Source organism: Cavia porcellus, unplaced genomic scaffold, assembly GCF_034190915.1.
Source record: "Cavia porcellus strain 051 isolate PalLab524CR breed Dunkin Hartley unplaced genomic scaffold, mCavPor4.1 scaffold_15, whole genome shotgun sequence".
In the NCBI taxonomy this organism is placed as follows: Eukaryota; Metazoa; Chordata; class Mammalia; order Rodentia; family Caviidae; genus Cavia; species Cavia porcellus.
The window spans coordinates 75127821-75154583 of record NW_026947498.1 but is presented as its reverse complement, the minus strand read 5'-3'; the positions used below and the strand labels follow the sequence as shown (position 1 = coordinate 75154583).

The 26763-nt window shown below is 50.2% G+C and overlaps 1 protein-coding gene across 16 annotated transcripts in view; it reads left to right on the top strand.

Moving 5' to 3' along the window:
- Positions 1–26763, top strand: part of Atp2b2 (ATPase plasma membrane Ca2+ transporting 2) — a 364580-nt gene that overhangs the window by 287284 nt on the left and 50533 nt on the right. For 9 of the 16 annotated variants that reach the window (XM_063225260.1, XM_063225261.1, XM_063225258.1 and 6 more), the window contains exons 4-11: positions 6009–6266; positions 7376–7501; positions 14446–14571; positions 16270–16302; positions 17383–17442; positions 21849–21890; positions 22708–22866; positions 24964–25178. In XM_063225260.1, the coding sequence (XP_063081330.1) occupies positions 6009–6266; positions 7376–7501; positions 14446–14571; positions 16270–16302; positions 17383–17442; positions 21849–21890; positions 22708–22866; positions 24964–25178 (1019 nt within the window). The remainder of the gene's footprint in view (positions 1–6008; positions 6267–7375; positions 7502–14445; positions 14572–16269; positions 16303–17382; positions 17443–21848; positions 21891–22707; positions 22867–24963; positions 25179–26763) is intronic. The other 7 variants (XM_063225262.1, XM_063225267.1, XM_063225264.1 and 4 more) reach the window with 4 other exon arrangements.

The following is a 26763-nucleotide window of genomic DNA, read 5'->3' as shown; positions in this document are numbered from 1 at the left end:
CTCATGGATAGGAAAAATAAATATCATAAAAATGGCCACTCTCCCAAAACTGTTATACAGATTCAAAGCAATCCCAATGAAAATACCATCACATACCTCATAGATCTAGAGAAATCAATCCTAAAATTCATCTGGAACCAGAAGAAACCTAGAATAGCAAAAGCAATTCTAAGCAGCAAAGGCAAGGCAGGAGGCATCAATCTCCGACTTGAAGCTATACTACAAAGCAAGTGTAGTAAAATCAACATGGTACTGAATAAAACAGAACCGAAGATCAATGGAATAGATTAGAAGATACAACCACAACTACAAACACACTCAACCACCTTATCTTTGATGAAGGGGCCAAGCAGGTTCACTAGAAGAATGACAGTCTCTTTAATAAATGGTGTTGGAAAAACTGGCTCTCCATATGCCGAAAACTAAAACTAGACCCATGCCTATCACCATGTACTAAAATAAAATCTAAATGGATCAAAGATCTGAATATTAAAACAGAAACAGTAAATCTGTTGGAAGACAAATTAGGTAAAAATCTTGAAGACATAGGAGTAGGTAAAGAATTCACAAGCAGAAATCAAACCGCACAGGAAATACTTCCCAGAATCAATAGCTGGGATGATGTCTTATTAAAGGTTTCTGCATGTCAAAAGAAATCTCCAGCACAGTGAAAAGAAAATCCACAAACTGGGAAAAAATCTTAGTGAACTGTCCCTCAGACAAACGACTTCTGTCTAAAACATATAAAGAATTTTTAAAAATCAGACCCCCGAAATTCAAAGACCCAATCCAAAAATGGGCATCTGAGATGAATACACATTTCTCAGATGAATATAAATGGCAAATAAATACATGAACAAATGATCATCATCATTAGTCACTAGAGAAATATGAATTAAAACCACACTGAGACTCCATTCCATTGCACTCCTGAAAGAATGTCCAGGATCAAGAAAACTACCAACAACAAATACTGGAGAGGCTGTGGGAAAAAAGGATGTCTCCTGCACTGTTGGTGGGAGTGTAGACTGGTACAACCTTTGTGAAGGTCAGTCTGGAGATTCCTCAGAAAGCTGGGATTGGAAGCCCCATTTGACCCAGCTATTCCACTTCTAGGCATATTCCCAGAAGAGCTGAAAACATCATACCACAGTGATATATGTGCACCCATGTTTATAGCAGCACAATTTGTAATAGCCAGATCTTGGAAACAACCTAAGGGTCCATCAACTGAGGAATGGATAAAAAAGCTGTGGTATTTTTATACAATGGAGTACTACTCAGTTATAAAGAATGATCACATTGAGATATTTATAAATAAATGGACACAACTTGAGACCATATTCATTAGCAAAAAAAATCTAACTCACATGTATAAATACCGAATAGTCTCCCTAGTGTAAGAAGTGGTAAGAGTAGATAAGAGTTTATAGTAATCATGATTCACCATTACATTGCTCTGAAGCCTTATAATGTCTGCATTCATTAGTTGGAATGGTTTTAGCCTACTTTGTTCGATTTTATTATCTGTGATAGTATAAACAGCTATTTTAAAGAAAACATTAGAGTAGTCAGAGCTGATTTGTATCATCTTACTCTGAAGTCCTACTATACTTTTGTTTTTCTGATGCCTTTGATTCTATCCTGTTATATCTTGTTGGATATTATGTGTGATAATATAAACAAATTTTCTATGGAAAATGAGATAATATAGTAGCCATTGTTCGTTCTCTGCTATTTGGTTCTTTAAAGCCCTTAATGCTTTTATTCTCTTGAATGGTTTTATACTGTTTTGTTATCTTGATACTATCGTATATGAAGCCATGCTCAACTGTTTCAAAGAAAGAGACACTATGGTAGTTACTGTTAATTATGGGTTGTCTTGTGGTGAAGTGCTGTGTTGCTTGCATTGTTCTGATCTGATCTGCTTTGTTACGTCCTCTTTTGTCTTAATCTCTTTAAAATAAAAAAATTAAAATTAAATAAAATAAAACAAAAGATAGACAATAGGAATCAAGGAATTAGATCCTTTGAGAATGGGAAAGGGATCTAGAGATGGGATCTAGAGGGCGGAAGGGAAACCAAGGGGCATAAAAAGAAGGAAGCTGTGTTAAGTCCACGCATTCACGCCCTAAGATGAATGTAAACACATGTACTGCAAAATAAAAAATAATTTTTTTTATTTAAAGAGAGAAGAAAAAAAAGAAAGGACATAAAAAAACAATGCAGGAAAAGGGTACAAATAATACAGTATTTCTAGAAAAAAATATATACAGTACGAAATCACCAGTTAACAGGTTACATATTATCTTCCCAGAAACAGTTGTCCATATCACTAAATTAAAGCATATAAAGTGGACATTCATACAGTGAAATCGGAGACAGTTCCATTCAATGATCCAATAAAAGCTCAGTTATATGGTTTTCCATCCTACACACTCGAACATACCTGCAGTTATATCCCTTAGTCCACCTTACTTTCCTCTCTTTTTTACAGTAACAATCAGACTTTTAGGGTTTTATTACTCTCACGGTTCTTATTACTTTTTTGAAGAGAATAAAACCAAACGTGACTAAGCAAAACGGAGTCAGTTAGAACAGAAGGGTGGGCATAGCACGTGATGCAAAACTAGAATACCAGGTGATCAAAAGTGATTACCATTGTGCCTCTTGCTATTTTTAAATTGAGTTGCCTGTATCATTAGGTATAATAGAATTGATCAAAACAGTACAGAACAAAACCAATAAACCTACACTGAGGACCTTACAGGACTTCAAAAAAAAAAGGATAATAGGGGGCTGGGGATTTAGCTCAGCAGCATAAGTGCCTGCCTTGCAAGCAGGCAGTCATGAGTTCGATCCCCGGTACCAATAAAAAGGAAAAAGACCAAAAAAAAAAAAAAGGATAATAGTCAATCCATATTGGGCCTCATAGTATATCTTATTGCCTTCAAAGTGATTGCCTATACCCTCAAACTTGATACTATCAAACAAAATAGAATATATAATAATCAGACAGAACAAGATAGGGAGAGCAATGCTGGGGTTCAAGTCAGGTTAATAGGACAACAAAAAAGTTACTATAATATGTCCCATTATTTTTAATTTAGTTTTCCCTTAATTAAAAAAGTGAGAGAAAATAGATTAATTTTAAAAAGGGGGGGGGAGATTGAGATAAGAGAGGACATTGTAATAGAACAACACAGGGCAGAACCGAGCATTCAAGCATCATTGTGTTTCACCACCAGATAATCTAACATAATAGTAGTCGCCATAGTGCCTCTTTCCTTGAATTATTTGAGTGTAACTTCGCATACTATAATATCAAGCATTTCTAGACAGTGTGAAGCCTTTCAAGAGAATGCGAGAATTACTGGGTATTTAGAACCTGCTAATAGAAAACGAACAATGGTTTCTATATTATCTCTTTGCCTATAAAGAATTTTGTTTATACTATAGCATATAGTGAAATATAGTAAGATACAACATGTTAAAACCAGTGGAAACAGATGTACTACAGCTTGATGGGACTTCAAAACGACAATATTAAATCAGCACTAGCTTTTATGTTGTGTTGCTTTCTTCAAAATAGCTATTCATGCTATCATAGATACTAAAATCGAACAACCCAGGTTAAAACCATTGCAGTTAATGAGTGAAAACATTATATGGCTTCAAACCAATATGATTGGGAATCATGATTACCACATACTTCTATGTATTCTTATCATTTCTTACACTAGAGAAACTATTCGGTATTTATACATGTGAGTTTGAGTTATTTCACTTATGAGTATGGTCTCAAGCTGCGTCCATTTATTTATAAATGTCTCAATGCGGTCAAAAAAATAAAATATTTTTAAGTATTAAAAAACTACCCCCTACCATCACCAAAAAAAAAGCTACTCAAGAAACAAGGCTTCCAGAACTGCTTCATAATGATACTATAAGTGTGTTAGAAGGGAGGCACTCGTTAGATGGGAAATACTTAGAGGGGGATTCCTGGTAAAGTGTCTTTTGCTCTAATAATTTTTTCTGAGGCAAAGTCTCACTATGCACGTCAGGCTGACCTTGAACTCACTGTGTAGCCCAGAATGCTGCCAGACTCGCAGTGATCCTCCTGCCTCAGCTTCCCAAGTGCTGGTATTATAGGTGCATCACCATCCCTGGCTTGAGTTCAACTTATTTTGAGGAGCAGATCTTTTTTGAGGCAAGGTTTCACTATATGCTTCAGGCTGGTCTTGAACTGTCTTTGTAGCCCAGGCTAGCCTTGAACTTGCAGTGATCCTCCTGCCTCAGCTGTAAATTTTTTAATTTAAATACACACCATATTTTTTACTAGCCCTTGGAGCTACCCAGCAGTTAAGTAATGCAGCTAGGATTCAAACTCGGGGCTAGCCTAGTATCAGTCCTCATTAGCAGGATTGTAACCATCCTTACCACCAAAACCTGGTCTAACCAAACTATTTAAAATTATTGGAATGGCCCAAAACTCCCAAGAGGACCAAAACATGGCTTTCAAGACCCCACAAAATGATGTTGTTAATTGGCCAAGGAGCAGCTGCTGAGCCTGAGCCTGGGGCTTTGCAGGGCACCTGCTTCCCGGCCACAGTAATCCTTCCCCTCCGAAGCTCAGAGCCACCAGCTTGCCTCCTGCTCCCCAGAGCAGAGAGCTGGCAAAGACTCCTCAGGAGCTGTTGGCCTTTTTGTCATGGGCTTCTGACGGTGACTCTGTTGACCCTTAATGCCTTAGAGTCACTTGAAGGTGCTGTCCTCTGTTTGAAGATCAAATTGGATGTTGTGTTCAGTCGTGTGTGTTCATGGCAGCCTTTCATGGGAGACAGTGAGGCCCAGTGAGGCCCAGTGACTGCCCAGACAGTGAGGCAGCCAGGACCAGTCTCAGCTCTGCTGTGTGACTCCAGTGATTCACCACCTCTCTCTGATTCACTTCTCTTCCCTTGCTCCGCCAGTTTGTGAATGAAAATGAATGCATGGCACACAGTAGGTGTTGCACACTGCCCAGGCCTCTTCTGGTCCCACTGGGAGATCCCCCTCGGAGTCCTCCAAGGTGTAAACAGAGGCTGGGTAACAGAGGGACTTGCTGTGGAGACAGCCATTTGGTCCTGGTCCCATGCTGACTGTAGCTCCTTCTTGCTCTGGGCTTCAGTTTCTTCATCTACAAGTGGGGAGGAGGGTCCTCCTCCTCTCAGGATCCCTGTGGGGATGGAGAGAGCAGCTTGGGTGGTATCCCCATCAGACCTGAGGACCTCAGACTGCATGCGCCTCCTGGGTCTCTTTCTCTTTACCCCATGGGCCCAGCATTAAGGCAAGATCTCACCATTCCCTATCTACCCTTCCAGGTATGGGGAAGTCACTTGAGCTCAGTTTAGAGCCTTGGCTTCCACATCTGGGAAGTGAGCAGAGTGAATGGATTACTGTGAAGTGCTTTGCCCACAACTTGTCACCCAGACATGCTCAATGGATAGACTCTTTTTTTTTTTTTTTTTTTTTTTTTTTAATTTAAGAGGAAAAAGAGAAAAACACAAAACAAACCAAAGCGGCGTAAGGGTACATGCAATACAGAACTACAAAACAAAACAAAACAAAACAAAAAACCATAACAGTAAGAAATTACCTGCTAGTAGATTACACACTATTTTCTTGAAAATAGTTCCTCAAATCACAGTATCAAAGAACACAAGGTGGACATTCAAACAGGGAGACTGCAAACAGCTGTGTTCAATGTTCCAAAAACATTGATAAAGTCAGCTATTTAACACCCCCAAACACACTTGCTGTTATATCCGTTAGAGCTCTTTTTCTTTTTTTTTTTTTTCCCTCTCTTTTTTACAACAAAATTTACACATCTTGGATTTTATTACTAATGGATAGACTCTTGTCCCTGGGTTATTAATGTCTGTCACTCAGCAAAGCTGAGCTGTAAACCCAGGCAGTGAGGCTCTTCCGCTGTTCTGACCCTACTCCCTGCTTCCTTCTGCTGCCTGCAGGATGTGCAACAGCCCAGGGAGGGGCTGAGGATGAAGGAGAGGCAGAAGCAGGGTGGATTGAGGGAGCCGCCATCTTGCTCTCAGTCATCTGTGTGGTGTTGGTCACAGCCTTCAATGACTGGAGCAAAGAGAAACAATTCCGAGGCCTACAGAGCCGCATCGAGCAGGAGCAGAAGTTCACTGTGGTCCGGGCTGGCCAGGTGGTCCAGATCCCTGTGGCTGAGATTGTGGTGGGAGACATCGCCCAGATCAAATATGGTAAGTAGCCCAGCTACAGCCATCCTCTAGCATGGAAGCCTGGGAGGAGAGTACAGGCCGGGCAGCTGTGGGAAAGCTGGCCCAGGGAACAGTGTATCCCTGAAAGCGGATGTTCTGAAGCACTTTAGAAAGTGGCAGGCACTGCCTGGAGGAGATAGGACTCCAGAATCCATTTGTCTTGGTTACTTTTCTCTCATTTCTGGGACAAAATATCCAACACCTAACTTTAAAGGAGGAAAGATTTATTTAGCTCACAGTTTATGGAGGTTTCAATCCATAATCAGCTGGCTCCAAGGCAGGGTGGCACGGCCCAGGGGCAACAGTTCGAGGCAGCAGAAGATAGCAAAATCAGCAAGAGCAGAGATGGGGATACGAGCCTCTTTTCTCCTCTTATACTGTAAGCAGGCCACCTCCTCAGGGATGTAGCACTCACAAAATCTCTGTGTCCTCCTCTTTCAGAGGATGAAGACATTTACAAAGTGAGGGCCCTGGCCCCCTGCTGAAGCCCTTTGTTAAACTTAAATTTCCCAAGGTGACACAATGTATCAACCATTATACCCTTTAAATGGAAATTATGTAAATCATGTAGTAGTGCTCCAGCTTTCACCCACAGCAGACATTGCTAACCAATCACAGTTCAGAGCTGGGAGCAGCCACCAGTGCCTTCTCAACACCACACTCCAGGGCCTTCTTCCTCACAAGAAAACTAAGGTGAAATTCTCCACTCCTCATCTGGCGATGCACAGAGGATTGTTGGGCTACAGGAGGTGATTAAAGGATCAGAAGTGAATGACCCACTATCTTTGAGAAAGTGGATAGACTGGCACCAAAGAGGGAAAGTGAGTCCCAAATCCAAGCCAGACCAGGAAAACACTTTGTGAAGTACATGCCTGGTTTATGATTAGGCCTAGCCTCAGCCCAGTCCCCAGACTTGTTCCGTTCACCTGGCCCATCTGTAGCTGCCAGGGTACCATCTTGGTTCCTGCACCCAGGAGCTCTGAGGGTCGGATTCTCCCTGCTGAACTTTCCCTCACGATCATTTCTTTAGGGGACATCTCACCTCTCGGTCCCTGAGACCACTGACTTCTGCCTTTCCTTCCTTCCTCCAGGCGACCTCCTCCCTGCTGACGGCCTCTTCATCCAAGGCAATGACCTCAAGATTGATGAAAGCTCCCTGACCGGGGAGTCAGACCAGGTGCGCAAATCTGTGGACAAGGACCCCATGCTGCTATCAGGTGAGCTGCGGCCCTTCAAATCCCTTGCCCTTGGCCTTGGAACTTCAGGAAGCTCAGCCCCCAGTGAGAGCAGCACACTGAATCCTGCTTGGTCTGGAATCCTACAGTGAATAAGATAAACAGGACCCCCACCCCTGGAACTTGCCTGTTAGTGACTCTGTTTACTGAAAAGCCCAATATTGAAACCCTCTCATCGGGAACGGGAAAGAATCAGGTGACAGTCTGTGTGGAAAAGCACTATACACCAAGCCCCAGGTGGTACTGGGTGAGACTCAGTCCCAAGGACCTTGTGGTCAGTGACCAGAGAGAGGCAGCGGGAAAGTTCCGGAAGTGACAGTGTACTAAGAAAACAGACCAAATGGGGCAGGAGTCCTGGAAGATCAGGGAAAGCCTCTTGGGAGAGGTTGTGTTGAGCAAGGGTGCAACAGTGTAAGGAGAAGGCGCCAGACTGTGATTGCTCAAGGGAGGAAATAGTGGGAGCAAAGCCCCAAGGCAGGGTCATGCTAGAGGACCTCGAGCAACATGGAAGGGCAGAGGGGCCAGAGATCAGGCCTTGTGGGCCGAGGCCAGGAATACAAGAATAATTCAGAGTGTGATGAGGACTCTCCAGAATGCTGCTTGGTGGTTGTGATTGTTGTTTTCATTTCATTTTGCTGAACCAGAGTGTCACTGAGTTGCACAGGCTGGGGTCACACTCACAATTCTCCTGCCTCCCCTTCCTCTATGCTAGGATTATAGCTGCACACTACTGCGCCCAGCTTCTGGGATGGTTTTGGCAGTAGCTGATGGCATTTGCATTTTTAGAAGCCTACTCTGGCTACTGCAGGGGTTGGGGTGAAGCCCCAGCCTCTGTCCAGCCATACTCAGCAAACGTCCTCCTCGGAGCACAGTCTGAGTCAGACTCAGCACCTGCTCTTATGAAGCCCCAGGCTGAGGAGCGACCGACACACAGGTGTTTAATTCCAGGGTAGAGGTGAAAGAAGGTGCTGTGAGGAAGCCAAGAAGGAGGCAGAGTTCCCAAAAGAGATAGTGTGGAGCTGGGTTTTACAGACTAGGTAGAAGTTGCCAAGTCCAATTGTGGAAAAAAGCCTCTCCTCGCATCAGCAGCTGCGTGCAAAGGCCCAGAGGCCTGGAAGAGTGTGGACTGTCTTGTGCATATGCAGTCTGCAGGGAGGATAGTAGAAAGGAGTGAGAACCAGCCTTGGCATTTATTTAGCCAGAATTTATGCAACCAACATCTTTTGATCAAACACATCCTGTGTGCTGGTGGCAAATGGGACAAGCCAGGTCCCTGCCACACTGAAGGAAATTGGCAGTAAAGGAGCAGATGAGGACACACTGCAGGGGAAGGGCCCTGCGCTGGCAAGGGAAGGCCTGTCTGATGAGGCTGCTTCTGAGCTGAAACGTGAAAAAAGTGAAGAGTGGTCCCAGCAGTGAACCATCGAGCACAAAGTGCATGGTCCCCAGGTGTGGCCAAGGGATGCAGATAGTCTCGGGGGCCTGCCTGGAACACTGGGCCACATGAGAGTTAGAGATGGTTGCCACCCTAGGCCCTGGTCCTGACCTCCGGAATGAAATGGTTTCCAAAAAGCAAGCATCTTTGGGAAAGTTTCCAGAGGAGTCATCCAACCTGCACATAACCACAGGAGGCCATACTATGCTGATGAGCAGTGCAGGTTCCAGACAGTGTGGAGAAGGGGACAGAGGACATAATGCTAGCAGAGGCTGGAGAGAGAAAGTGTTTAGAGTCACCAGCTTGGTGGCTTTACAGACTGAGGCTGGGGGACACATAGGGGCAGATAGCCCTGGATGGGAAAGAGGAGCAGAAGCGGCCAGAGCTGAGGATAAGCCATAGGCTGTCAGGGACAGGAGGACTGATAGGGCACAGGGCACCAAATTCCAGCTAATGCCAAAGACAGACACCAAGAATAGACTGTTTTAGCCAAAACCAGAACAGAAACCAAAGTTTCTGAGGGAGTCAGGAGCCCTAGGGGCTCCTCACTGCTCTGTGTTCTGCTACTTGCCAAGGAGAGGCTGTGTGTCTGGAAAGGGACACGGAAACCCTGAGGCACTAGGAAGCAGAGGGAGCCCTGGGCTGCTCAGGCCTGCAACCCCATGAGGCCTTGATGTGGGGACAGGGGCCCTGGGCACAAAGCCAGGTGCTCTAGATCCCACAGGTGGCCAGTGTGTCCTGGAGGTATAGGCCAGCAGTTAGCTCAGGAGCAGGGGGCAATGCCAGGTGCCACAGCTGTCCCCTGAACCCACATCACGTCAGTGGCTTTGGTCTTGAAGGAGCCAGCCAACTGGAGGGCCCATAAGATGGAGACAGCCTCTGGACTTGCTCAGCCTTGCCAGATCCCATAGATGCCACTGCAGGGAGCATGGGCATCAAGGCATGAGCACAGGTGCTCCCACTCTGCCTGCAACCATAGACCCCACTCAGAAGAGATGGCCATGGGCCCACCTCCTGACTTAAGAGCTGAACCAGAATTCCAATATTTTTAAAGTTGCCACAGGCAAAGCAGTGTGCGTGTGTGTGTGTGTGTGTGTGTGTGTGTGTGTGTGTGTGTGTATACCCTACAATGCAAACCCTGGCCTGGGGTTATTGTTTAATGGATTCTAAGATAACTTTACACTTGAAGAAAAGTGACCCAGGTAGAACAAGGGAGCCTGTGCGCATCTTCCCTTCTGTTGCAGCTCCAGTCACCCCTCCCTCTCCCCATTAAACAGGTGGCCTTTGGGGCCTTGGGCACAGGTGTGTCTCCTAAGGGTGGCGGGATCTCACAGTATTTAGCCAGCTCGATATTGACATACCCTCATCCCAAAGGGCCCATCCATAGTCACATATCCTGCCCCGGATGAAGACGTGCGGGGCTGCTGAGGCTCCTGGATCCACACCTCTCTGGTCTCCTTTGATGCAGAGCAGCTCTTGACTCTTTGTCTTTCATGGAGCCAGGGCTTTTTAACGAACCTGTGTCTCGACCTCCTGAGCATCCCAAGAGCTGCGGTCCTCCCTATAAGAAAAGATGCCCCAGGCTCGTGAGTGTGCAGCATTCTAGAGATTCAGAGAGCCCCAGTTGTGCCCCACTTTGAAGCTGGGGAAACTGAGACCCAGGTCAGGAGATATAAGCCACACAGAGGAGGCACAGCTGAAGTGAGACCCCGGCTCACGGCTCCTCCCACACCTCCGAGGACGGTGTGTGGACACTGTCACCCACATCACGGCCTCTTTGAAGCACCATTCAGTGACTTCAGCTGGGAGGAAAACAACCAGACACTGTCAGGGTGTGTGGAGGGCTGGGGTCAGGAAGGCAAGGGCTGAAAGCAGCAAGGTCAGCTCCAGGGACCCCATTGGACTCCTCCTCGCCAGCCAAGCATTTTTAGTACAAGGCTGTAACCTCTTTGGGGACCCAGCCACATCCCAGTGCCTACCTCCCACCCCCGCAAATAGAAGGCCAGGCCAAGCAGCTAGCAGACGTCCGCCATTGCCACGTAGGACGACACCATAACTGCAAAAGGCCTGGTCTGCTGCTGGCCTGCACTCTCTCCACTACAATGCCTTGCCTCTTCTCCAGGAAAGGCAGCAGGGTATAGTGGACAGAGCACTGGTTCAAGTTCTAGCTCCACCACTCCCAGCTGTATGACCCTGAGTGGGCCACCACTCAACCTCTCTGAGCCCAAGAAACCACAGGTGGGCAGAGGGGCTTGGGACTGTGTTTGCGCCAGAAGCTACTTCACAGGGCTGTGGAAAGGGAGGCTCTCCCAGTGTCTGGGACCCTGCGTTATAGTGGTAGTGGAGCGTGTCATCTGGGCCACAGGCTTTGCTAGTGCTGCACCTGAGGCAGGGTGACCCGAGCAGGCTTCCTGCCCTCACACCTCATGGTTTTCCCTGGACAGAGGCAGCTGCTGACGTCTCACCGGTGAACCTTTTGTTGCAGCCAGGTGGCTTGGAGCTGGCTGGGGAGATGCTTGCACCACCCCTCTTCTTCTGGCAGAGGGCAGCCACGCTGGTCCTCGGGTCCCACTGTAGGCCCAAGTGCAATTCAGGGAGGTAATGGAGAAGGGCCCAGCCAGGACAATAGTGACTGTGAGGATGATTTATGGGGGACGCTGCCCTCCTTTATGGGTGCCACATATGCTCAGGAGAACGCAGAAAAGGAGAGTACAGGAGGCAGTGCGGGAGCAGCAGCCACAAGCCAAACACAGTGCCATAGAGGGGAAAGGAGACTGCACTCAGGCCCTGTCCTCGATGGGTACAGGGAACCAGGCCTGGGCACAGCCCAGAAAGACCGGACCAGACCAGAGGGAGTTGGGGGCTCCAAGCGGAAGAACAAGCAGGGCTGAGGGGAGGGCATCCAACTGGTGGAGGCCTTGGGCCAAGGCGTGCACTGCGCAAAAAGACCAGTGAACTGAGTGGCCCAAGCAGAGACCTTGCAGCAGGAGCCAGTGGGAAGAGCCCAGTAAAAGATTGGGGTCCCTTAGGGGTGCTGGCTGAATCCTTCACCCCTCTGCAAGCGTGCTAACCCTCAGGGAAGATGTCAGGTGACAGTGATCCAGTGGTGCCCAGGGATACTGAGGGGATGCGGAAGGCAGCCAGGGAGAGGATGAGAGCAGAGGTCCCCCTCCCATCCAGTGCTCCCCAGGCTGTTGCCCTGCCTGTGAATTCAGAGGGGAGAGCTGCCAGCTCTCTGCTGCCACCACGACAGGAGCCATCAGATTGGAAGGCATTCGAGGTCCACTATCTGGGGTGGAAACTGGCCCCCACACCTTTTTCCACCCTCTCTGCTGCAGAGGCAGAGAGCAACTTCCCTGCGGCCATCGGGGCCTCATTTCCAGCCAGCTTCTCACACCTGTGTTTGAGGCCAGGTGCTGCGACCTCATCTCCTGGGCAAAGTGTAGTGTGGCCCAGACCCAGGCGCAAGAGGCAGCAGAGCTCAGGCACTGCTCTGCCCCCACCAGCGAAAGCATGAGGAGCCGCCTCTTCTGCCAGGCGAGCCTGCTGCTCGTTGAGGGCCTATGCAAGCTCCCAGCAAGGTCACCACCCCAGGCAGCAGCATGTTGCCTGGGGCTCAGGAGGTGCTTCCAAAGTTAGCCGGGGCACTGCTATGCCTTCCTTGCATTCACCAGAAATGTAGCCTCTGTGCTCCTGAGGAGCCTTGCACTATGTGACACCAGATTCCTCCTCTGTGTTATGAGGAGGTTCAATGGTGCCTCTCCCAGCCCCACTTGAGCCGAACTGGTACCCTGAAAAGCTCTTGTCAGGAGTTGTGTTAGGACCAGGGTCCCAGGCCTGGGCCTCATAAAGCAGAGTGGTGCTGGGGTCTGCCTGCAATGGGAGGCTACCAGCCCAGGCCACTCAGTGTCCCCACTGTACCCTCCAACGAGTCGACTATCAGAGAACCTGGGCTCTGTGACAGCTTGTGGGCTTCCTGGTCCTCGGAGCCTTCCTAGTGTAGTGCCCCATCAGTGAGTAGACAAGCAGACTATCTGCTTTCAAGAGCTCACTGGAGCTATCTGTCTGTCTGCAGATCCCGAGACCCTAGAGATCAAGATGCTAGTGTGCCACACACGCAGGCGTGCATGTGTTCATCCCGAGACATATTCAGTCCCTGGGAGGGCCAGGTGGGCAAGCTGGTACCCTGGAAAAGGCAAGCACTTTGGGCCTAGGCAGGATATGTTGACTCTTACCGTAGAGACTGTGCTGCCATGTTTGCAGACCAAGGCCCCAAGTCTGAAGCAAACTGGAAGACAAGGAGGCAACTGAGTTATACTGTGTCTTTACAGTCCTTCTGTGATAGCTGCTACCACACAGATAATGCCCTCAGGCTAACCCCTGCCATGGCCCTGTCAGAATTCCCTTAAGGATGGTCTCCAATGTAGACACAGATGCACGTTTCCACCTTTGAATTCTATCCTGACCCTGCCGCAGCCTGTATGGGCTCAGCCGGCTCACTCAGCCAATGCAGCACAGGGGCCCACTTTCCAATAGCAGCAGACTCATCCGGCACATGTTGACACCCAAAGCGCACAGAGAAACCAACAAAAGTAGAGCCCTTCAGCCCTATGTGGGCAGACTGCCCTGCAGTACCTTCAGAGAATTCGGAGACCTTCCCAGCCCACTTTGAGCAACCTAGAAGTCTATCAAAGGAGCCCTTAATTGCCAGAGAAGACAGATGTTGGCATGCGCTACTCCTGTTCAAAATTTCAAGTATGCAAAATTAAATACACTGAATGACTAAGCCAATTATGTGGAAATAAAGTAATGGAAGGTGTGGTGCAGTGCTTCTTGGTGGTCACACCATACAGTCTACTGGGCAGTAATGACCAGCATGGTGGTAACACAGGGGTGAGCATTAGACTGTTTCATGCCACACAGTGATGTGACCATCCAGGACTATCATGCACACTGTGACATCGTCGGTATTGAGAACACTCCTTGAGTTTGTTGCCTACATGCATAGTGGGGAGAGAGTACTAAATTACAGCCAGAGACTTGTGAAAAATATAAAAATGTAATTATTTTCTCATCCACATTTATGGATCCCTAAATTCTTCTCCCAGATTTTTTGGACCCTATTTAAAGCAGGGTTGTGTAGCTTTTGCTTAGCATTGCTGTCCTGATTGCAGAATTAAGCAGACTCTAAGTATGATCAGTTGGGATGAACCCATTCCCCTATCCACTTGCACAGATGGAGAGGAAGGAGAGAGAGACAAGAGGGAACGCCACTCTGGTTCCAGGATGGATGGCCCATTGGGCCCTGGAGCTGTGTGGAGGCTGAGAATTGAAGGGCAGCAGTGTTTCAACCCCAGGCCCATCCCAGCACTGCCCTTACACAGGGAGCACCCCCAGCTGCTGCGGTTGGGAGCTGGGAGCTGGGGGCTGGGGAGAAGCTGCTCTTCCTGCTCCACCACAGTATGGTAGCTAGGTTGTGGCCCTTCCGCAGGGACACACGTGATGGAGGGCTCAGGACGGATGGTGGTGACTGCCGTGGGTGTGAACTCTCAGACTGGCATCATCTTTACGCTGCTGGGAGCCGGTGGCGAAGAGGAAGAAAAGAAAGACAAAAAAGGTAAGCTCGCCTCTTCACGCCACAAGCGGCACTTCTTTTTAAGGCTGTTTCTCTTTTTTTGGTCCACTCTGAAACCTAATTATTGAGCGACTTCTTTGTCTACACCCTGTGCCAACAGCCTCTCCTCTATCCTGAAGGCCCTACCAGGGCCAGGTGGCTCTGTATGTTTCATCTCAGGGTCTTGTCCGGGTTTCTGTCTTGTCCAGCTGTGTCTTGGAGGCCCTTCCTTACCCTCCAGGCAGGCTGTGGAGTCTTTAGTCTCAGCATGGAACAGCCCACAGGACCTGGTCTCAGCAGTGCACTGCTAGGGAGTAAAATCTCCTTCTCTATTGCCCAGCACGCACACAGCCTCGCTATATGCAGGGGAGACTCCTGCAAGACAACCAGAAGCCTGGTTCCACATGCACTGCTTGACATCCCCCCTCGTAGTCCCCTGGACCTTCTACTTTGCCTGAGTTTTGGTCCCTCCTCTCCACTGGAAAAAAGCCCTCCTTCTACACACATGGGTCTCTCCAAAGTCCTGCCTCGAAGGACAGAAGAGAAATGCTTGTGCAGGACGCCCCAATCCCATCCCAAGTCTAGGGTTCAGGCATCGAGACAGGCTCCTCACCTGACACCCACTCTTGGGCTTAGGGAGCTTCTCTGTCCACCTGCCCAAGCTCTGTCTCTTACTGCAGGCTCCATAGGGGGATTCCACACCCAGAACCCCAGGGACCTGGAAGGTGGGCAGAGGACAGATGGCCTCTCTCTGAGGCTCAGGGGCAGCTCTGTTACCTCCAGTCCAGAGGTCACTCAGGTACAGAGCCAGGGTCAGCGTGTGAGGCAGCCTGTTCCTGAGGCAAAGCCCAGTTCCTAGTGCAGTGGGACTGAAAGTGCAGCAGGAGGCAGAGCCATCTCTGAAATGACTCTACAGGCCGTAGGGATTGCTTTTCTAAACTAAACCCTTGGTATTCAGGTTTAATGGCAGTATTGGCACTTTGCAATAAATTAGGGGTTCCAAGTTGCAGTTGGGCTCTCATCTCTCAAGGATTCACCATGACTGCCCTAAAGGGTCCCATAAGATTATGGCTATGGCTCCATCCCCAGCAAGAACAAGGCTGCTGAGCTGTCTGGGAAATCAAGCTGGGGAGAGGGAGGGTGCTGGGGTTGATGGAGAGGAGTCTGATCAGGAAGGGACATCAGGACAGAGTCCCCACACTGCAACCATCTGCAGGCAGCGGGGCAGATTCAAGAGGTCAGAAAGGATGTGGACACTAGATAAGGTTTCCATTGTCTTTCTGGGGCCCACCTCAGGGGTAGACAGAAACCTGCAAAGGCCAGTCCATTGTCTTTAGAAATACTAGTAAGAAAGACTATCCTCAGCTGCCCCAGAAGTGCAAGTCAAGGCCACCAGGTGCTAAATACATTCCACCGAAGTCGAAGTCGCGTGGAAGAAGGAGGCATGACGGGGATGTGCAGAGGAACCTAGGAAGTGGCCCAGTACCTCAGGCCACTGTGCACAGCTCAGCAGGGATCAGGCCCATCTTCCCTCCCATCCCATTGTCTGTCCCGGGGATGACGTAGCTCAGAGCCTGACAACTGCATGCTCTCATTTCAGGGTGGCTCGATGTGTAGCTGAGTGTGCATGTGTGTGTTTGTGGGCAGATGTGGCCTTATGTGCTTCTCCTTCATTAACATGTCTCAAAAATCATCACACAGGTGTGAAGAAGGGGGATGGCCTTCAGCTACCAGGTACAGTAAGACCCCCCTCTTGGTAGACGGGGCTTTTAGGAACAGCTTCAGTCTTTCCCACGAGGCCCTGCCCCTGGGGACCAGAACCCAGCTGGAGGAGGCCCCCAGCTGCCCCTCTGTGCCCTGTGTGGTACCAGCCCAATAGGACAAGCCACACCCACTCTGCCCTCCAACCCCTCCAGGGCTTCACCCCACCAGCTAACACCAAATGTCCCAGTACTGCCTGACACCCTTGGCCCTGAGCACAGCCGGCAAAGCCTCCTCACACTCCAACCCTGCACCTCCACCAGCACCCTATGGAGCTCACCCTAGCTCCCCCACAAGCCACACAGTGTGTCTTTGGGTGCAGTAACACCCCTTCCCCACAGGCCCCTTCTCACATGGCCCCCATACCGAGGAAGAAAAACAGACTGCATGTACCGCCTCAACACTCTCAAGTACCAAATGAAGGGGCTGGCACTGGGGCCTTTCCTGGATGCCAAAAGCAACATGCCTGATGCCTCTTTTAGATGGTGAAATGTCCAATTGGAGGCTGCCAGGGTGCTCTTTAGGGTGCTGGTTAGGGAAGGAGGAGGTTTCAGAAGGTAGTAGCCTACTTGAAGACATAATCCTGAGCCATCACGGGTGACAGCTGATGCCCAGGGCACCCTGACATGGTATGATGGTGATCAGAGCACACTTCTTAATGTGTGCTCAGGACCCCCACTGTGCCCTTCCTTGAACACTTTGCATTGACTCCCAGTCAAGGATAGTCCCCCAAAGTGCAGCCAGGCACTCTCTTGGCAGTCGCTCTGGTGGGGACCCACCTGACCAGCTGGTCCAGCATATCCAGACCTCGACAGGAGAGTGCCATCCCCCATCACCCTCCATGCTTCTTCCTAAGCTCCGTGTCCAAACGCCCCTCCCTTATCCCTGGCATCTCCATGGGAACATTTCACTTCTTCATTTGAGTTTCTTGGTTTCCAGCAGAGGTTTGGTTTTGAGGCTAGAGTGGTATGGTCCCTGCTGGTGGGTTCATGTCTTTGTGGTTATTGTTTTTCTCATTGTGACACTACATTTTCCATCCCTCCCAATTTCCAGCGGCAGACGGTGCAGCAGCTTCAAATGCTGCAGATAGTGCAAATGCCAGCCTAGTCAATGGTACGTCTCCGTGGCGAGCTCTCTCGGGTATGGGTGATGGGATCTTTCTCCTCCACCCTGAGTCTGGGCTTTATTTACCTCTTCTGGACCTCACAGACCTTAGACATGCATGGCCGCCCCAACAGCCACCCATTCACTTGAAGCAGATGCTTAAGGGTGGAGCCGTGGCCTGGTACTCACCAGGGCTACGTCCAGCTACCAAAAATATGCTGGCTCTGCTTGGGCTCTAGACCCCTAGGGAGCTCCAAAATGAATATGGCTCTGGCTTCATATTTGGCTCCAAGAAGCAGCATCTGGTCCAGCATGGCCCTCCCCTAAGCGCACTTCTGCTCTGGCTTCTGAAAGATGACCTGGGGTCAGGACTTGAGCTGAAACCAGCTTGTAGATCCCAGTGAAGGTTCCCAACTTCCACTAAAATCTCCCGGAGGCAGGAGGCAGGGGACCCAGGCCGCTCCACTCCTCGGCCCACCCCATAGCTTGGCTGAGCCACCAGGAGACATTACTTCCTCTTGTCCTTCACTGAGCATGCAAGCCCAGGGTGACCTGGGCTTCAGCCTCGAGTGCAGACTGGTCTCTGGCTGTTGCCTGTTCTGAGCATCTGTGGGTCTCTGCATTCTCACTGCTCCCTCCTTGGGCGATGGGTGGGGGCAGGGCTGCCAGTATCCCTAAGTGTCTGCATCCTACCCTACTGTGTACAGGCAATCAAGAATTCCATGCTCTTGCCTCCAGCCTCTGATTTCTGATCTCTGTACTCTCCCATCATCTAGGCAACAGATCAGGCTTCTGTTGACACCATCCCTGTCACCAAGTTAGATAATGTGATAGTCACTCAGGCTGCTCAGGAGCCATTCAGAGCCCTAGGGCCAAGACACAAGCATGCTATCCCAAAACGCCAACAGGTCTTTGTTTCCCCACATAGCTGCCTACCAAGCACTGGGCTGCAGAACCCTCACCCTTACATCATGCACCCCTCACCACTTCTGCAAAACATGGAGACCCTCGTGCTGCCCCGGCTTCCCATCCTCTGCGCCAGCCCTCTGGCCAGACCTCCTACCTTCACAGTGGAAAATGAAAAATGACAGAAGGACCTTGAGGACAGCTGGGTTAAGCACGCTATTTGCTAATCTGAGGTGGGACTATTTCAAGTCCAGGAGGAGAAAGGAGGACAGTTGGGATGTGGGAGGCACCCTGTGTCAGGGAGGTGAAGACAGGGAGAGTACTGTGAGCAAACCTGTGGCTGCGAGAGGAGGAACCAAGAAGCGTCACCTGCTTCCCCAAGTGAAGCACACAGATACCAGCCCAGCCGCCAGTTCCAGAAAAAAGGGAATTTTGCTTCCAAGCCACAGCATCCCAAGCAAGGCCTCAGGAAAGATGAGGAACTTTTATTCCTTGACAACATATTATCTGCCAGACGCTGTTGCAAGAGACTCTCTCCATTCATTTAAACTTTGTGAAGCCCCATGTCACAGGTTGTGTTGTGGCCACTTTAAAGATGAGGAGACTGAGGCACAAGAAGGCAAGACACTAGCCAAGGTTACTAAGCTAGAAAGCAGCAGAGCTGCGATTTAAATGCAGGTCCCAGACAGCTGGCTCCAAAGTGTGTGCTCCTCCTCCTGATCCAGAACGTTCCATCCTGGTGCATCTTGTAAGTGTTGCAGAGAAATGAAGAGGTTTCTTTCTGGGGAAGGACCTGTGGTTAGAGATGTCAGAGAACACTGGGCTGAGGTGATTCGTCTGAGAGCTGGAGCTTGCTGGTGTGGACTGGAAAGTGATCAGTGATCCGATGACTCCGGGCTGATGTGACAGCAAGACCTCTCCTGAGAGAACCCTATGACATTGGCATGCCCCTTTATACACTTTAGGAAACAGCACTTTGAGCCATTGCTACCGAAAATGTGATCAGAGGAGCCACTGCCAAAGTGCCACCTGAAAGCTTGTCAGAAATACAAATGCCCCATTCCAGACCAACTAAATGAGAATCCGAATTTGAACAAACCTTTCAGGCTCCAGGAGAGAACACATTAACAGTTCAGAGGCATGAGACTGAATCAGGCCACTGAGAGGGAGTTCAGTGCAGCATCCCCTCCTTGCAACTTGATGACTTAGATACTGGGAAACAAAACAGGTGACAGTGTCCCCCTCCTTGGGTGTGTTCCAGTGATTGCTATTATTACTGCTTTCTTTTACATGTATTTGCATGTCACTATTCATATAGCACTTGCAGTCACATCTGTAAACACGGTCAGTGCATGTCACATGAATGCCCAGCATCTACATAGCACTTCACAGGAACGTCGCATGAGCATCACCTGGGTTGACATGGCCCCATTTCAAAGGAGAAAGAGGAGGCAGAGGAAAAGCAGTAACATTTCCTGTCAAACAAGTCACCTTATAGGACTCCCCCAAATCTCTGCCCCTCGTGATACTGCACGTGAAAAGACCCATGGGGAGCTCAGCCCCTAAAATCCGAGAAGGACCTCTGACACCCCAGCTCCCATCTGTTTCGTGCCACTTCCCATTCCCCTGGGCCCGCCATGGTGCAGGTTGGGCAGGTACCAGTTTGACCAAGAAGAGCCCTAAACTAAAGCCCTTTGCTTCTGAGAAATCAGGCCATCTATGCTGAAGCAGTCCCAGAGCAAAGCTCCCTTCCTCCAGCATGTGCATTGGTGATTTTTTTTTTTCTGGCCACATGATCACTATGACAATAAAAGAAGAAATTGCTAGCTAGGGCTAATGGGCGCGCATACCAGCTAGCACATCTGATAATATGCAATGCAAATAAAGGTCCCTATGAGCCTTCAAAAACAGACTATTGAAGCCAAGTCCTCTCATGCCCCTTAGCCTAGTTAGCAAAATTATTCTAAGAAATAATAATAATAGTTATTCATTCCTGTTTGCTCTAAAAAGTTCTCTCCCTACCATTTTGAAATCCAACAGACTTTCACAACTGAACAGCAAAGATCTTTCTTTAAACACTTGGGTGGACTAGTGAGCCCAGGCTAGAAGAGCAGCAGGGACAGAGTCATCGGACACTGGGCAGGAAGGGCTGAGCAGTCCAGGCAAACCTGCTCATTCCTGAGCCTCTTCTGCGTTCTTGTAGGCTGCTCCATGAGTGCAAGCTGCCTCTGACTGACCCTTGGCCTCAGTGTCCTGCTCTGTAAGGTGGCAGTATTAACAATCCTCCTGCCCCACCTTGCAGAGACCCACATGAGGTGTCAGAGGCTAATGACCCACATAAACAGCCAAAGGCTGAGCCATGAGATTGGTAATTAGAGAGGCACCTTCGAGCATTCAGAATGTTGTACAAAGGTAGAAACTGAGGCCAGCAAAGGTGAAGCCACGCAGCTAGTTGATGTTGAGATCTGGGTGACCTGCCTGGCAGCCTTCTCCCGAGGGCCTTTCTCTGAGTTGAGAGGCTTCTGGAGAACGGAAAGCAGAGTGAAAACATGCCCACACTTTGGGGCCAGCCATGTGCTCTGCCCAACCAAGACAGAAGCAGGACACTTGCTCTTGGAGTCTCAGATTCTCACCTGTTAATGGGTGCAGGCAAGAGTGTCTGTCGGAGCGACTGAGGCAGGCATCATATGAGCTCGTGGAGGCTGGCAGGATTCAGCAGCTGGTGGGACTGCAGAAGGCATCCAGGTGGCTGACCTGCTCAGACCTCTGGAGGTGGCAGGGCCCAAAGGAGGCAGTGAGTGAAGGGAGGGACCTCAGGGCAGAAGTGGGCAGGGGCTCTGGGCAGCCCTCACTGCAGGAAGAGAGCTCCAGATTCAACCCTGCCCCCACACTAGGCAGCATAGGCCCCAAGATGGGAGCCCCTCACCTTACAGGGGGGTTCTCCATGCCACGAGAGACCCAGAGAAAGTGACATCATCCCTCCTGGTCCCAGAAACAAAGAAATACATTGTCCTCATGTACACCTTCACACTTCTCTCCATTCTAGAGCATCTCTCTCTCTCTCTCTCTCTCTGTCTTTCTCTAAGGTGTTTTCATTTTTCTTTGATATGAAAACAAAAAAAGAAGTAGCTGAACAAGCTTCTCTTTGCTTCTCTCCACCCACAAGCATGCCAGCCTAATCCACCATGGAAGGCTGGTTTGAGAACCTGGGATTCTCCTTCGCCTTCCCACAGCAGACTGGCCCCTTCCTCCTCAGATACTGTCCTGTAACCTGTAAAACACTCAGAGCCAAGATCACCCCTGCACAAGCCCTCCCTTCCAAGCCCCAAGGGCTGATGGCCCCTGCATCTCTGGGTGGCCAGGCTGCCCTCGCTCCAGGTCTCCTCAGCCTCCTACACAGCTCAGCCCTTACTGTCTGTGATGTGAGTGTCTGTGGCCTGTTGTGTCTTTGTGCTGACCAACCTGTGCTGTCTGTTCTCTGTTGTCTGTTAAAATTCTCTGTTGTGTAGGTAAAATGCAGGATGGCAATGTGGACACCAGCCAGAGCAAAGGTAACCCTCTACACTAATGGTTCCTATGTCCCCAAGGGCCCTCCCCACCAAGTTGAGCCCCAAACCAGAGGCAGGAACTCCCTGGGCCAGGGTGGATGCAGTCACACCCATGGGATCTTTGAAAGTGCCACTGTGGTCCTTGGTGAAAGAGGGAGCAAGCCCAATAAAGACATGCTGCTGGTGGGGAGAGGGGACACTGCTGGGCTCGTGTCTCCTAGCATCTGGGCTCCACTGCAGACTTGAAACGGAGGCTTTGAGGCCTTTGTAGGTGGAGGGGCGGGTAGGATAAGTGCCGGCCTTCTCTCTGTCCCAAAGCCCACAAGCCCTCCAGTCAGTCCTACACTGGAAAGGCCACAGAGGCTGGGGCAGTGGCTCAGCCCTGTGTGTGGGCACACCCTCTTCTACTTTTTAAGCCTTGTTTGCTCCCATCTGCTGGCTCCCAACAGCATACCTTTAAGAACATGCTGGGAAAACCCAAGCTCTTTGATGAGCAAAAAGACAAGGCACTGTCCAGGGTAGAGTGTGTAGCCTTGTTCCCCAGCCCAGGGGCCTGAAGTTCACTGCTGCTGGGAACCTCAGGTTCCAGGTCCAGGACAAGTGCCATGGGTACCAGAGAGTCCAGCTAAGAGAGGCAAGTCCCATCCCAGGTTTCTGTGCCAATCCTGAGAGGCACAGGCAGGCAGCCGGCACTGCCCCAGGCAGGTAGGGTGAGGGCCATGTGCTCTTGCAGGCTGACCTATGCCTGTCTGTGTCTGTGTCTATGTCTGTCTGTGTCTGTGCCTGTGTCTGTGTGCACGTGTGTGCTCTGTCCCTGCAGCCAAGCAGCAGGATGGGGCAGCCGCTATGGAGATGCAGCCGCTCAAGAGTGCTGAGGGTGGCGATGCTGATGACAAGAAGAAGGCCAACATGCACAAGAAGGAGAAGTCTGTGCTGCAGGGCAAGCTCACCAAGCTGGCTGTGCAGATTGGCAAGGCGGGTGAGTGCACAGCTGGCCCTTATGTGTGAAGGGAGGGGCTCCAAGCAGATGGTCCTAAGAGCCAGCCCTGGGTCCCACACCCAGCACTCAACACCTGGTACAGCAGGAGTGAAGCAGAAGCCAGGCTGTGGCACGGCTGCTTGTCTTCTAGTCCAGCGTGGTTGTGAGAACGTGGCCAGGTAGCTTCTGAGCCTTTGGGTCCTCATCTATAAACTGACGCTGATGCTAGTCCCTATTACACTAGTCACTGGAGGTTAAAGGAGGTTACACAAGCAGAGTGCTAAGCACTTGGCATGTTCGGTGACTAGAGAGGGGAGTATCTTACAGGGCTTGATGTTCAAGGCAGCACAAATATCGTGAGGATGGTGGTGCAGACAAGGGTTTGAACAGCGTGGTGGGCTGTGGCTTATAATGACTCCCCCAGCTGCAGTGCAGAAACAGATCGAAAAGGGCTAAGGGCTGTGCAGGAGCCTAGGAAGGAGCCCACTGTCTGGACTCCACAGGACAACCAGGCTTTCCAGCTGTGGCAGCAGCTGTAGACGGTGCTGATCTCATGCAGGGTGAGCCCAGTCCTTCAGTGCACCAGCACCCCCTCTCCTGGCCATGGATGTGACAAATGCCAAGGTTTCCCCACCTGGTTTCTCCCTCCTCTGTGGCTGTTTCCCTGGCTCTAATTATAGACACCACAGCATAGAGAAGGGAGGCAAATTATAGGCCTGGTTGACTATATTTAAACTGGGGGCCTGGTGACAGCTCCCAACTTGTCTCCCGCCCCTGCCACTGTCAGCTAGGGACAGAGCAGGCTCCGAGGCACTGCAGCTGGAGGGGGTGCGAATTTCCTCCATCCACTGCCATGCTGTCAGAGGGCTCAGTGGGAACACAGCACTGGTGGGGAGGGGCCAACCCACGATAGTCTGTGGGCTTTACAGCCTGGCCTCACACCATGCCCTGCCTGGAAAGAAGCAGGCAGTCAGCTATACCAGGGTCACAACCCACCTCTGCCTCTTCCTTGGGCTGAGTGCCCTATAAGCAGAAATGAGATAGTGGGGCACAGGATGCATGGGGTGCACCCTCAGGGGAGGTCCTAGCTGGGGGAAGGAGCTGGTGCTGTAGATATTTCAAGAGTCAGCTCCTAGTTTTGATCCCTGGGGCCCCTGGACTATGCATCATGAAGCGGGGCTTGTCCACCATACAGCATGCAGCTGGCCCTTGGAACACTGCACATCAGATAGGGCGGATGTCCTCCTCTGGCAAAGGATGAGGGTATGAGCTGTCTCCCGGCCCCTGTGACTGCTCCTGCAGCCCGTGGGAGATGGACACACTGAAGCTACAGATAGCACCCCAGGGGATCTGGGCAGGGCATCGATTGTGTCCCTACTGCTATGGCACCTCCCTGGCCTATGGCCGGGGGCAAGACATTTCCCATCTGAGCCTCAGCTTCCTCTTCTGAAGTGCCGCCACCTCCTGTTTGCCCTTCCTGGATTACTGCTCCCCAGGTCACCAGGTGCCTACTTCTCCTCTTCATCTGCTCAAATGTCACCTCCACCAAGGTACCCTGACCACCCTGGCTAATGTGGCCCCTCCCTACCACCCTCAGTCACCTTATGCCTCTTCACATGGGTGTTCGCCTTCACAGCCCTTCTCCATGTCTGAGATGATCCTGCTACTGTGCCTGTCTGTCTGATCTTGACTGCCTCCCCGTCTCAAGTGTCAGGTCCTGAGAACGGACACTCTAGCTTTATTACCACTGTGTCCCCAGAGCCCCCACACAATAGATGTCAGTGAACAAGTAAACACACAGTGCCAGCCTCTCCTGCCCTTGCCCAGCACAGATTTCTAGGGCACCTGCTAGGGGCTAGTTGTTTATATGCATCACTGGACTTCATCCAACCCTTGCAAAACCACACAAAGCAAATTCGTATCATACCGAAGGAGACCGAAGCTCACAGAGGTCCCAGGACTCATTCCTAGTCACAAAGCAAGGAAATAGTGAAATGGGGAGGTGGGATGGGGTCTGCCTGATCCCAGGGCCCTTGAGTCAAGTTTTAGTTCATGGAACCCTTACTCCTCACCCCAGCCCTCTGTCCTGTGTTGCAGGCCTGGTGATGTCAGCCATCACAGTGATCATCCTGGTGCTCTACTTCACCGTGGACACCTTTGTGGTAAACAAGAAGCCGTGGCTGCCGGAGTGCACACCTGTGTACGTGCAGTACTTCGTCAAGTTCTTCATCATCGGTGTGACAGTGCTGGTGGTCGCAGTGCCCGAGGGTCTCCCACTGGCTGTCACCATCTCACTGGCCTACTCGGTGAAGGTGAGCTGTGGGCACAGGGCCCAGCACTCAGCCAGGGGCTGTCAGCGGGCAGGGGTGGCAAGGGGAGTGAAGGACAAGCCCCAGGGCTTGGAGGCAAGATACAAGCAGATCCCAAACCCAGACACCTCCAGAAGCCTTGGGCAAGCATCGAGCCGCACTCTGGCTCTGGGTCCCTGTTTAGGGCCCGCCGAGCACAACTTGTTTGGACGCAGGCCCAGAGTGGCTCACTCTCCATAGTGTTCTCCAGAGAAGCCAGAAAGGCTAGGCATGGTGGCATTTGCCCAGAATCCCAGAAATGAGTCAGGAGGATCCCTGAGAGTTCGAGGCCAGCCTGGGCTATATAGAGTTCAAAGACAGCCTGTTCTACATAGTGAGAGCCTGTCTCAAACAACAACAAAAGACAAAACAGAGAAAGAGGGAAAAGCCAGAAATCTGGACTTGTGTGAGCTCTCCAGATGTTTGCTGACAGTCAACTCAACTTTAAAAAATCAAATAGGACATACGTATGGCTTGATAGTCTACCCTCACATGACATATACAAGGTCTTGGGTTCAATCCCTCGTCCTGCAGAAAAAATTAAAATAAAATGCAGTTATCATTATGAGAGCCAAACCCATCCCATCCACTGAATCCATATATAAGCCCAGCATAGGCACCTAAGTATTTGTACCACTAAGCTCAGAGATCTCTCCCTAAAGCATAAAAGAAGAAACAAAAAGGAGGTCTGATTTCATGGAAGCCTTTTCCCCTTGGATATAGGCTCAAAATATAAGAATTTTTTTGGTTTGGAGATTTTTTTGGTTTGGGGGAGATTGAGGCAGCAGCCTGCTGTGTAACACAGGCTGGCCTTAAAAATGCTGTATTCTTCCTGCCTCAGCCTCCTGGTGTGTGCCACTAGTCTAGGCTATGAGGTTTTCAAAGCAAATAAATGGAGGGCTTCCAGGCCCAAGAACACTTGCTGGGGAAGCTCAGGTTGTGAGGCTTTCCTGAGCCCCAAGTCTCCACAAAGCCCCACCTCCACCTGCGTTCCAAGAGCCCAACCCTGTGCTCTGACGCTCTATTGGTTAGCCCCAGTTCTCACACCCATGCTTTTCTTCCCCTAGCCCCAACTTTTCCAGTTTGAGGGCAGAGCCATGGGCTTCTGTTTCCCAGTGTCCTGATGCCAAGATGTCCCTGCAAGGTGTGTCTCAGTGTTTACAAAGAAGACCTTTGCCCTGAGAAATTGGCAAGGCTGAGGGAAGACTCAGTGAGCATTGGTTTCCGAGCTGGAATTTGGGCTGGGCGCCGATGTAATTCCATACAGAAAAGAGATCTCCAGGCTGGTGCCAGCAGGTAGCGGCCATGTGTAAAGGATACGGCCCTTATCATCTCTCCGTTTTACGGTTCTCAGAGAAACTCCATCCCACAAACCAAAGCCCTGACAGGCACAGTGCCTTGCTCCTCGTGGGGCCCGCGGCCTGGCAAAGGTGACACCTGCGCGGCTGTGAGTAGGGTCTACAGTTTGTGTCTTTGGCACCTAGCCCCTTGATCAGCCTGGGTTGTGTTACTCATGCATTCGCTCGGGGAACAACAGAACTGCAGCCCA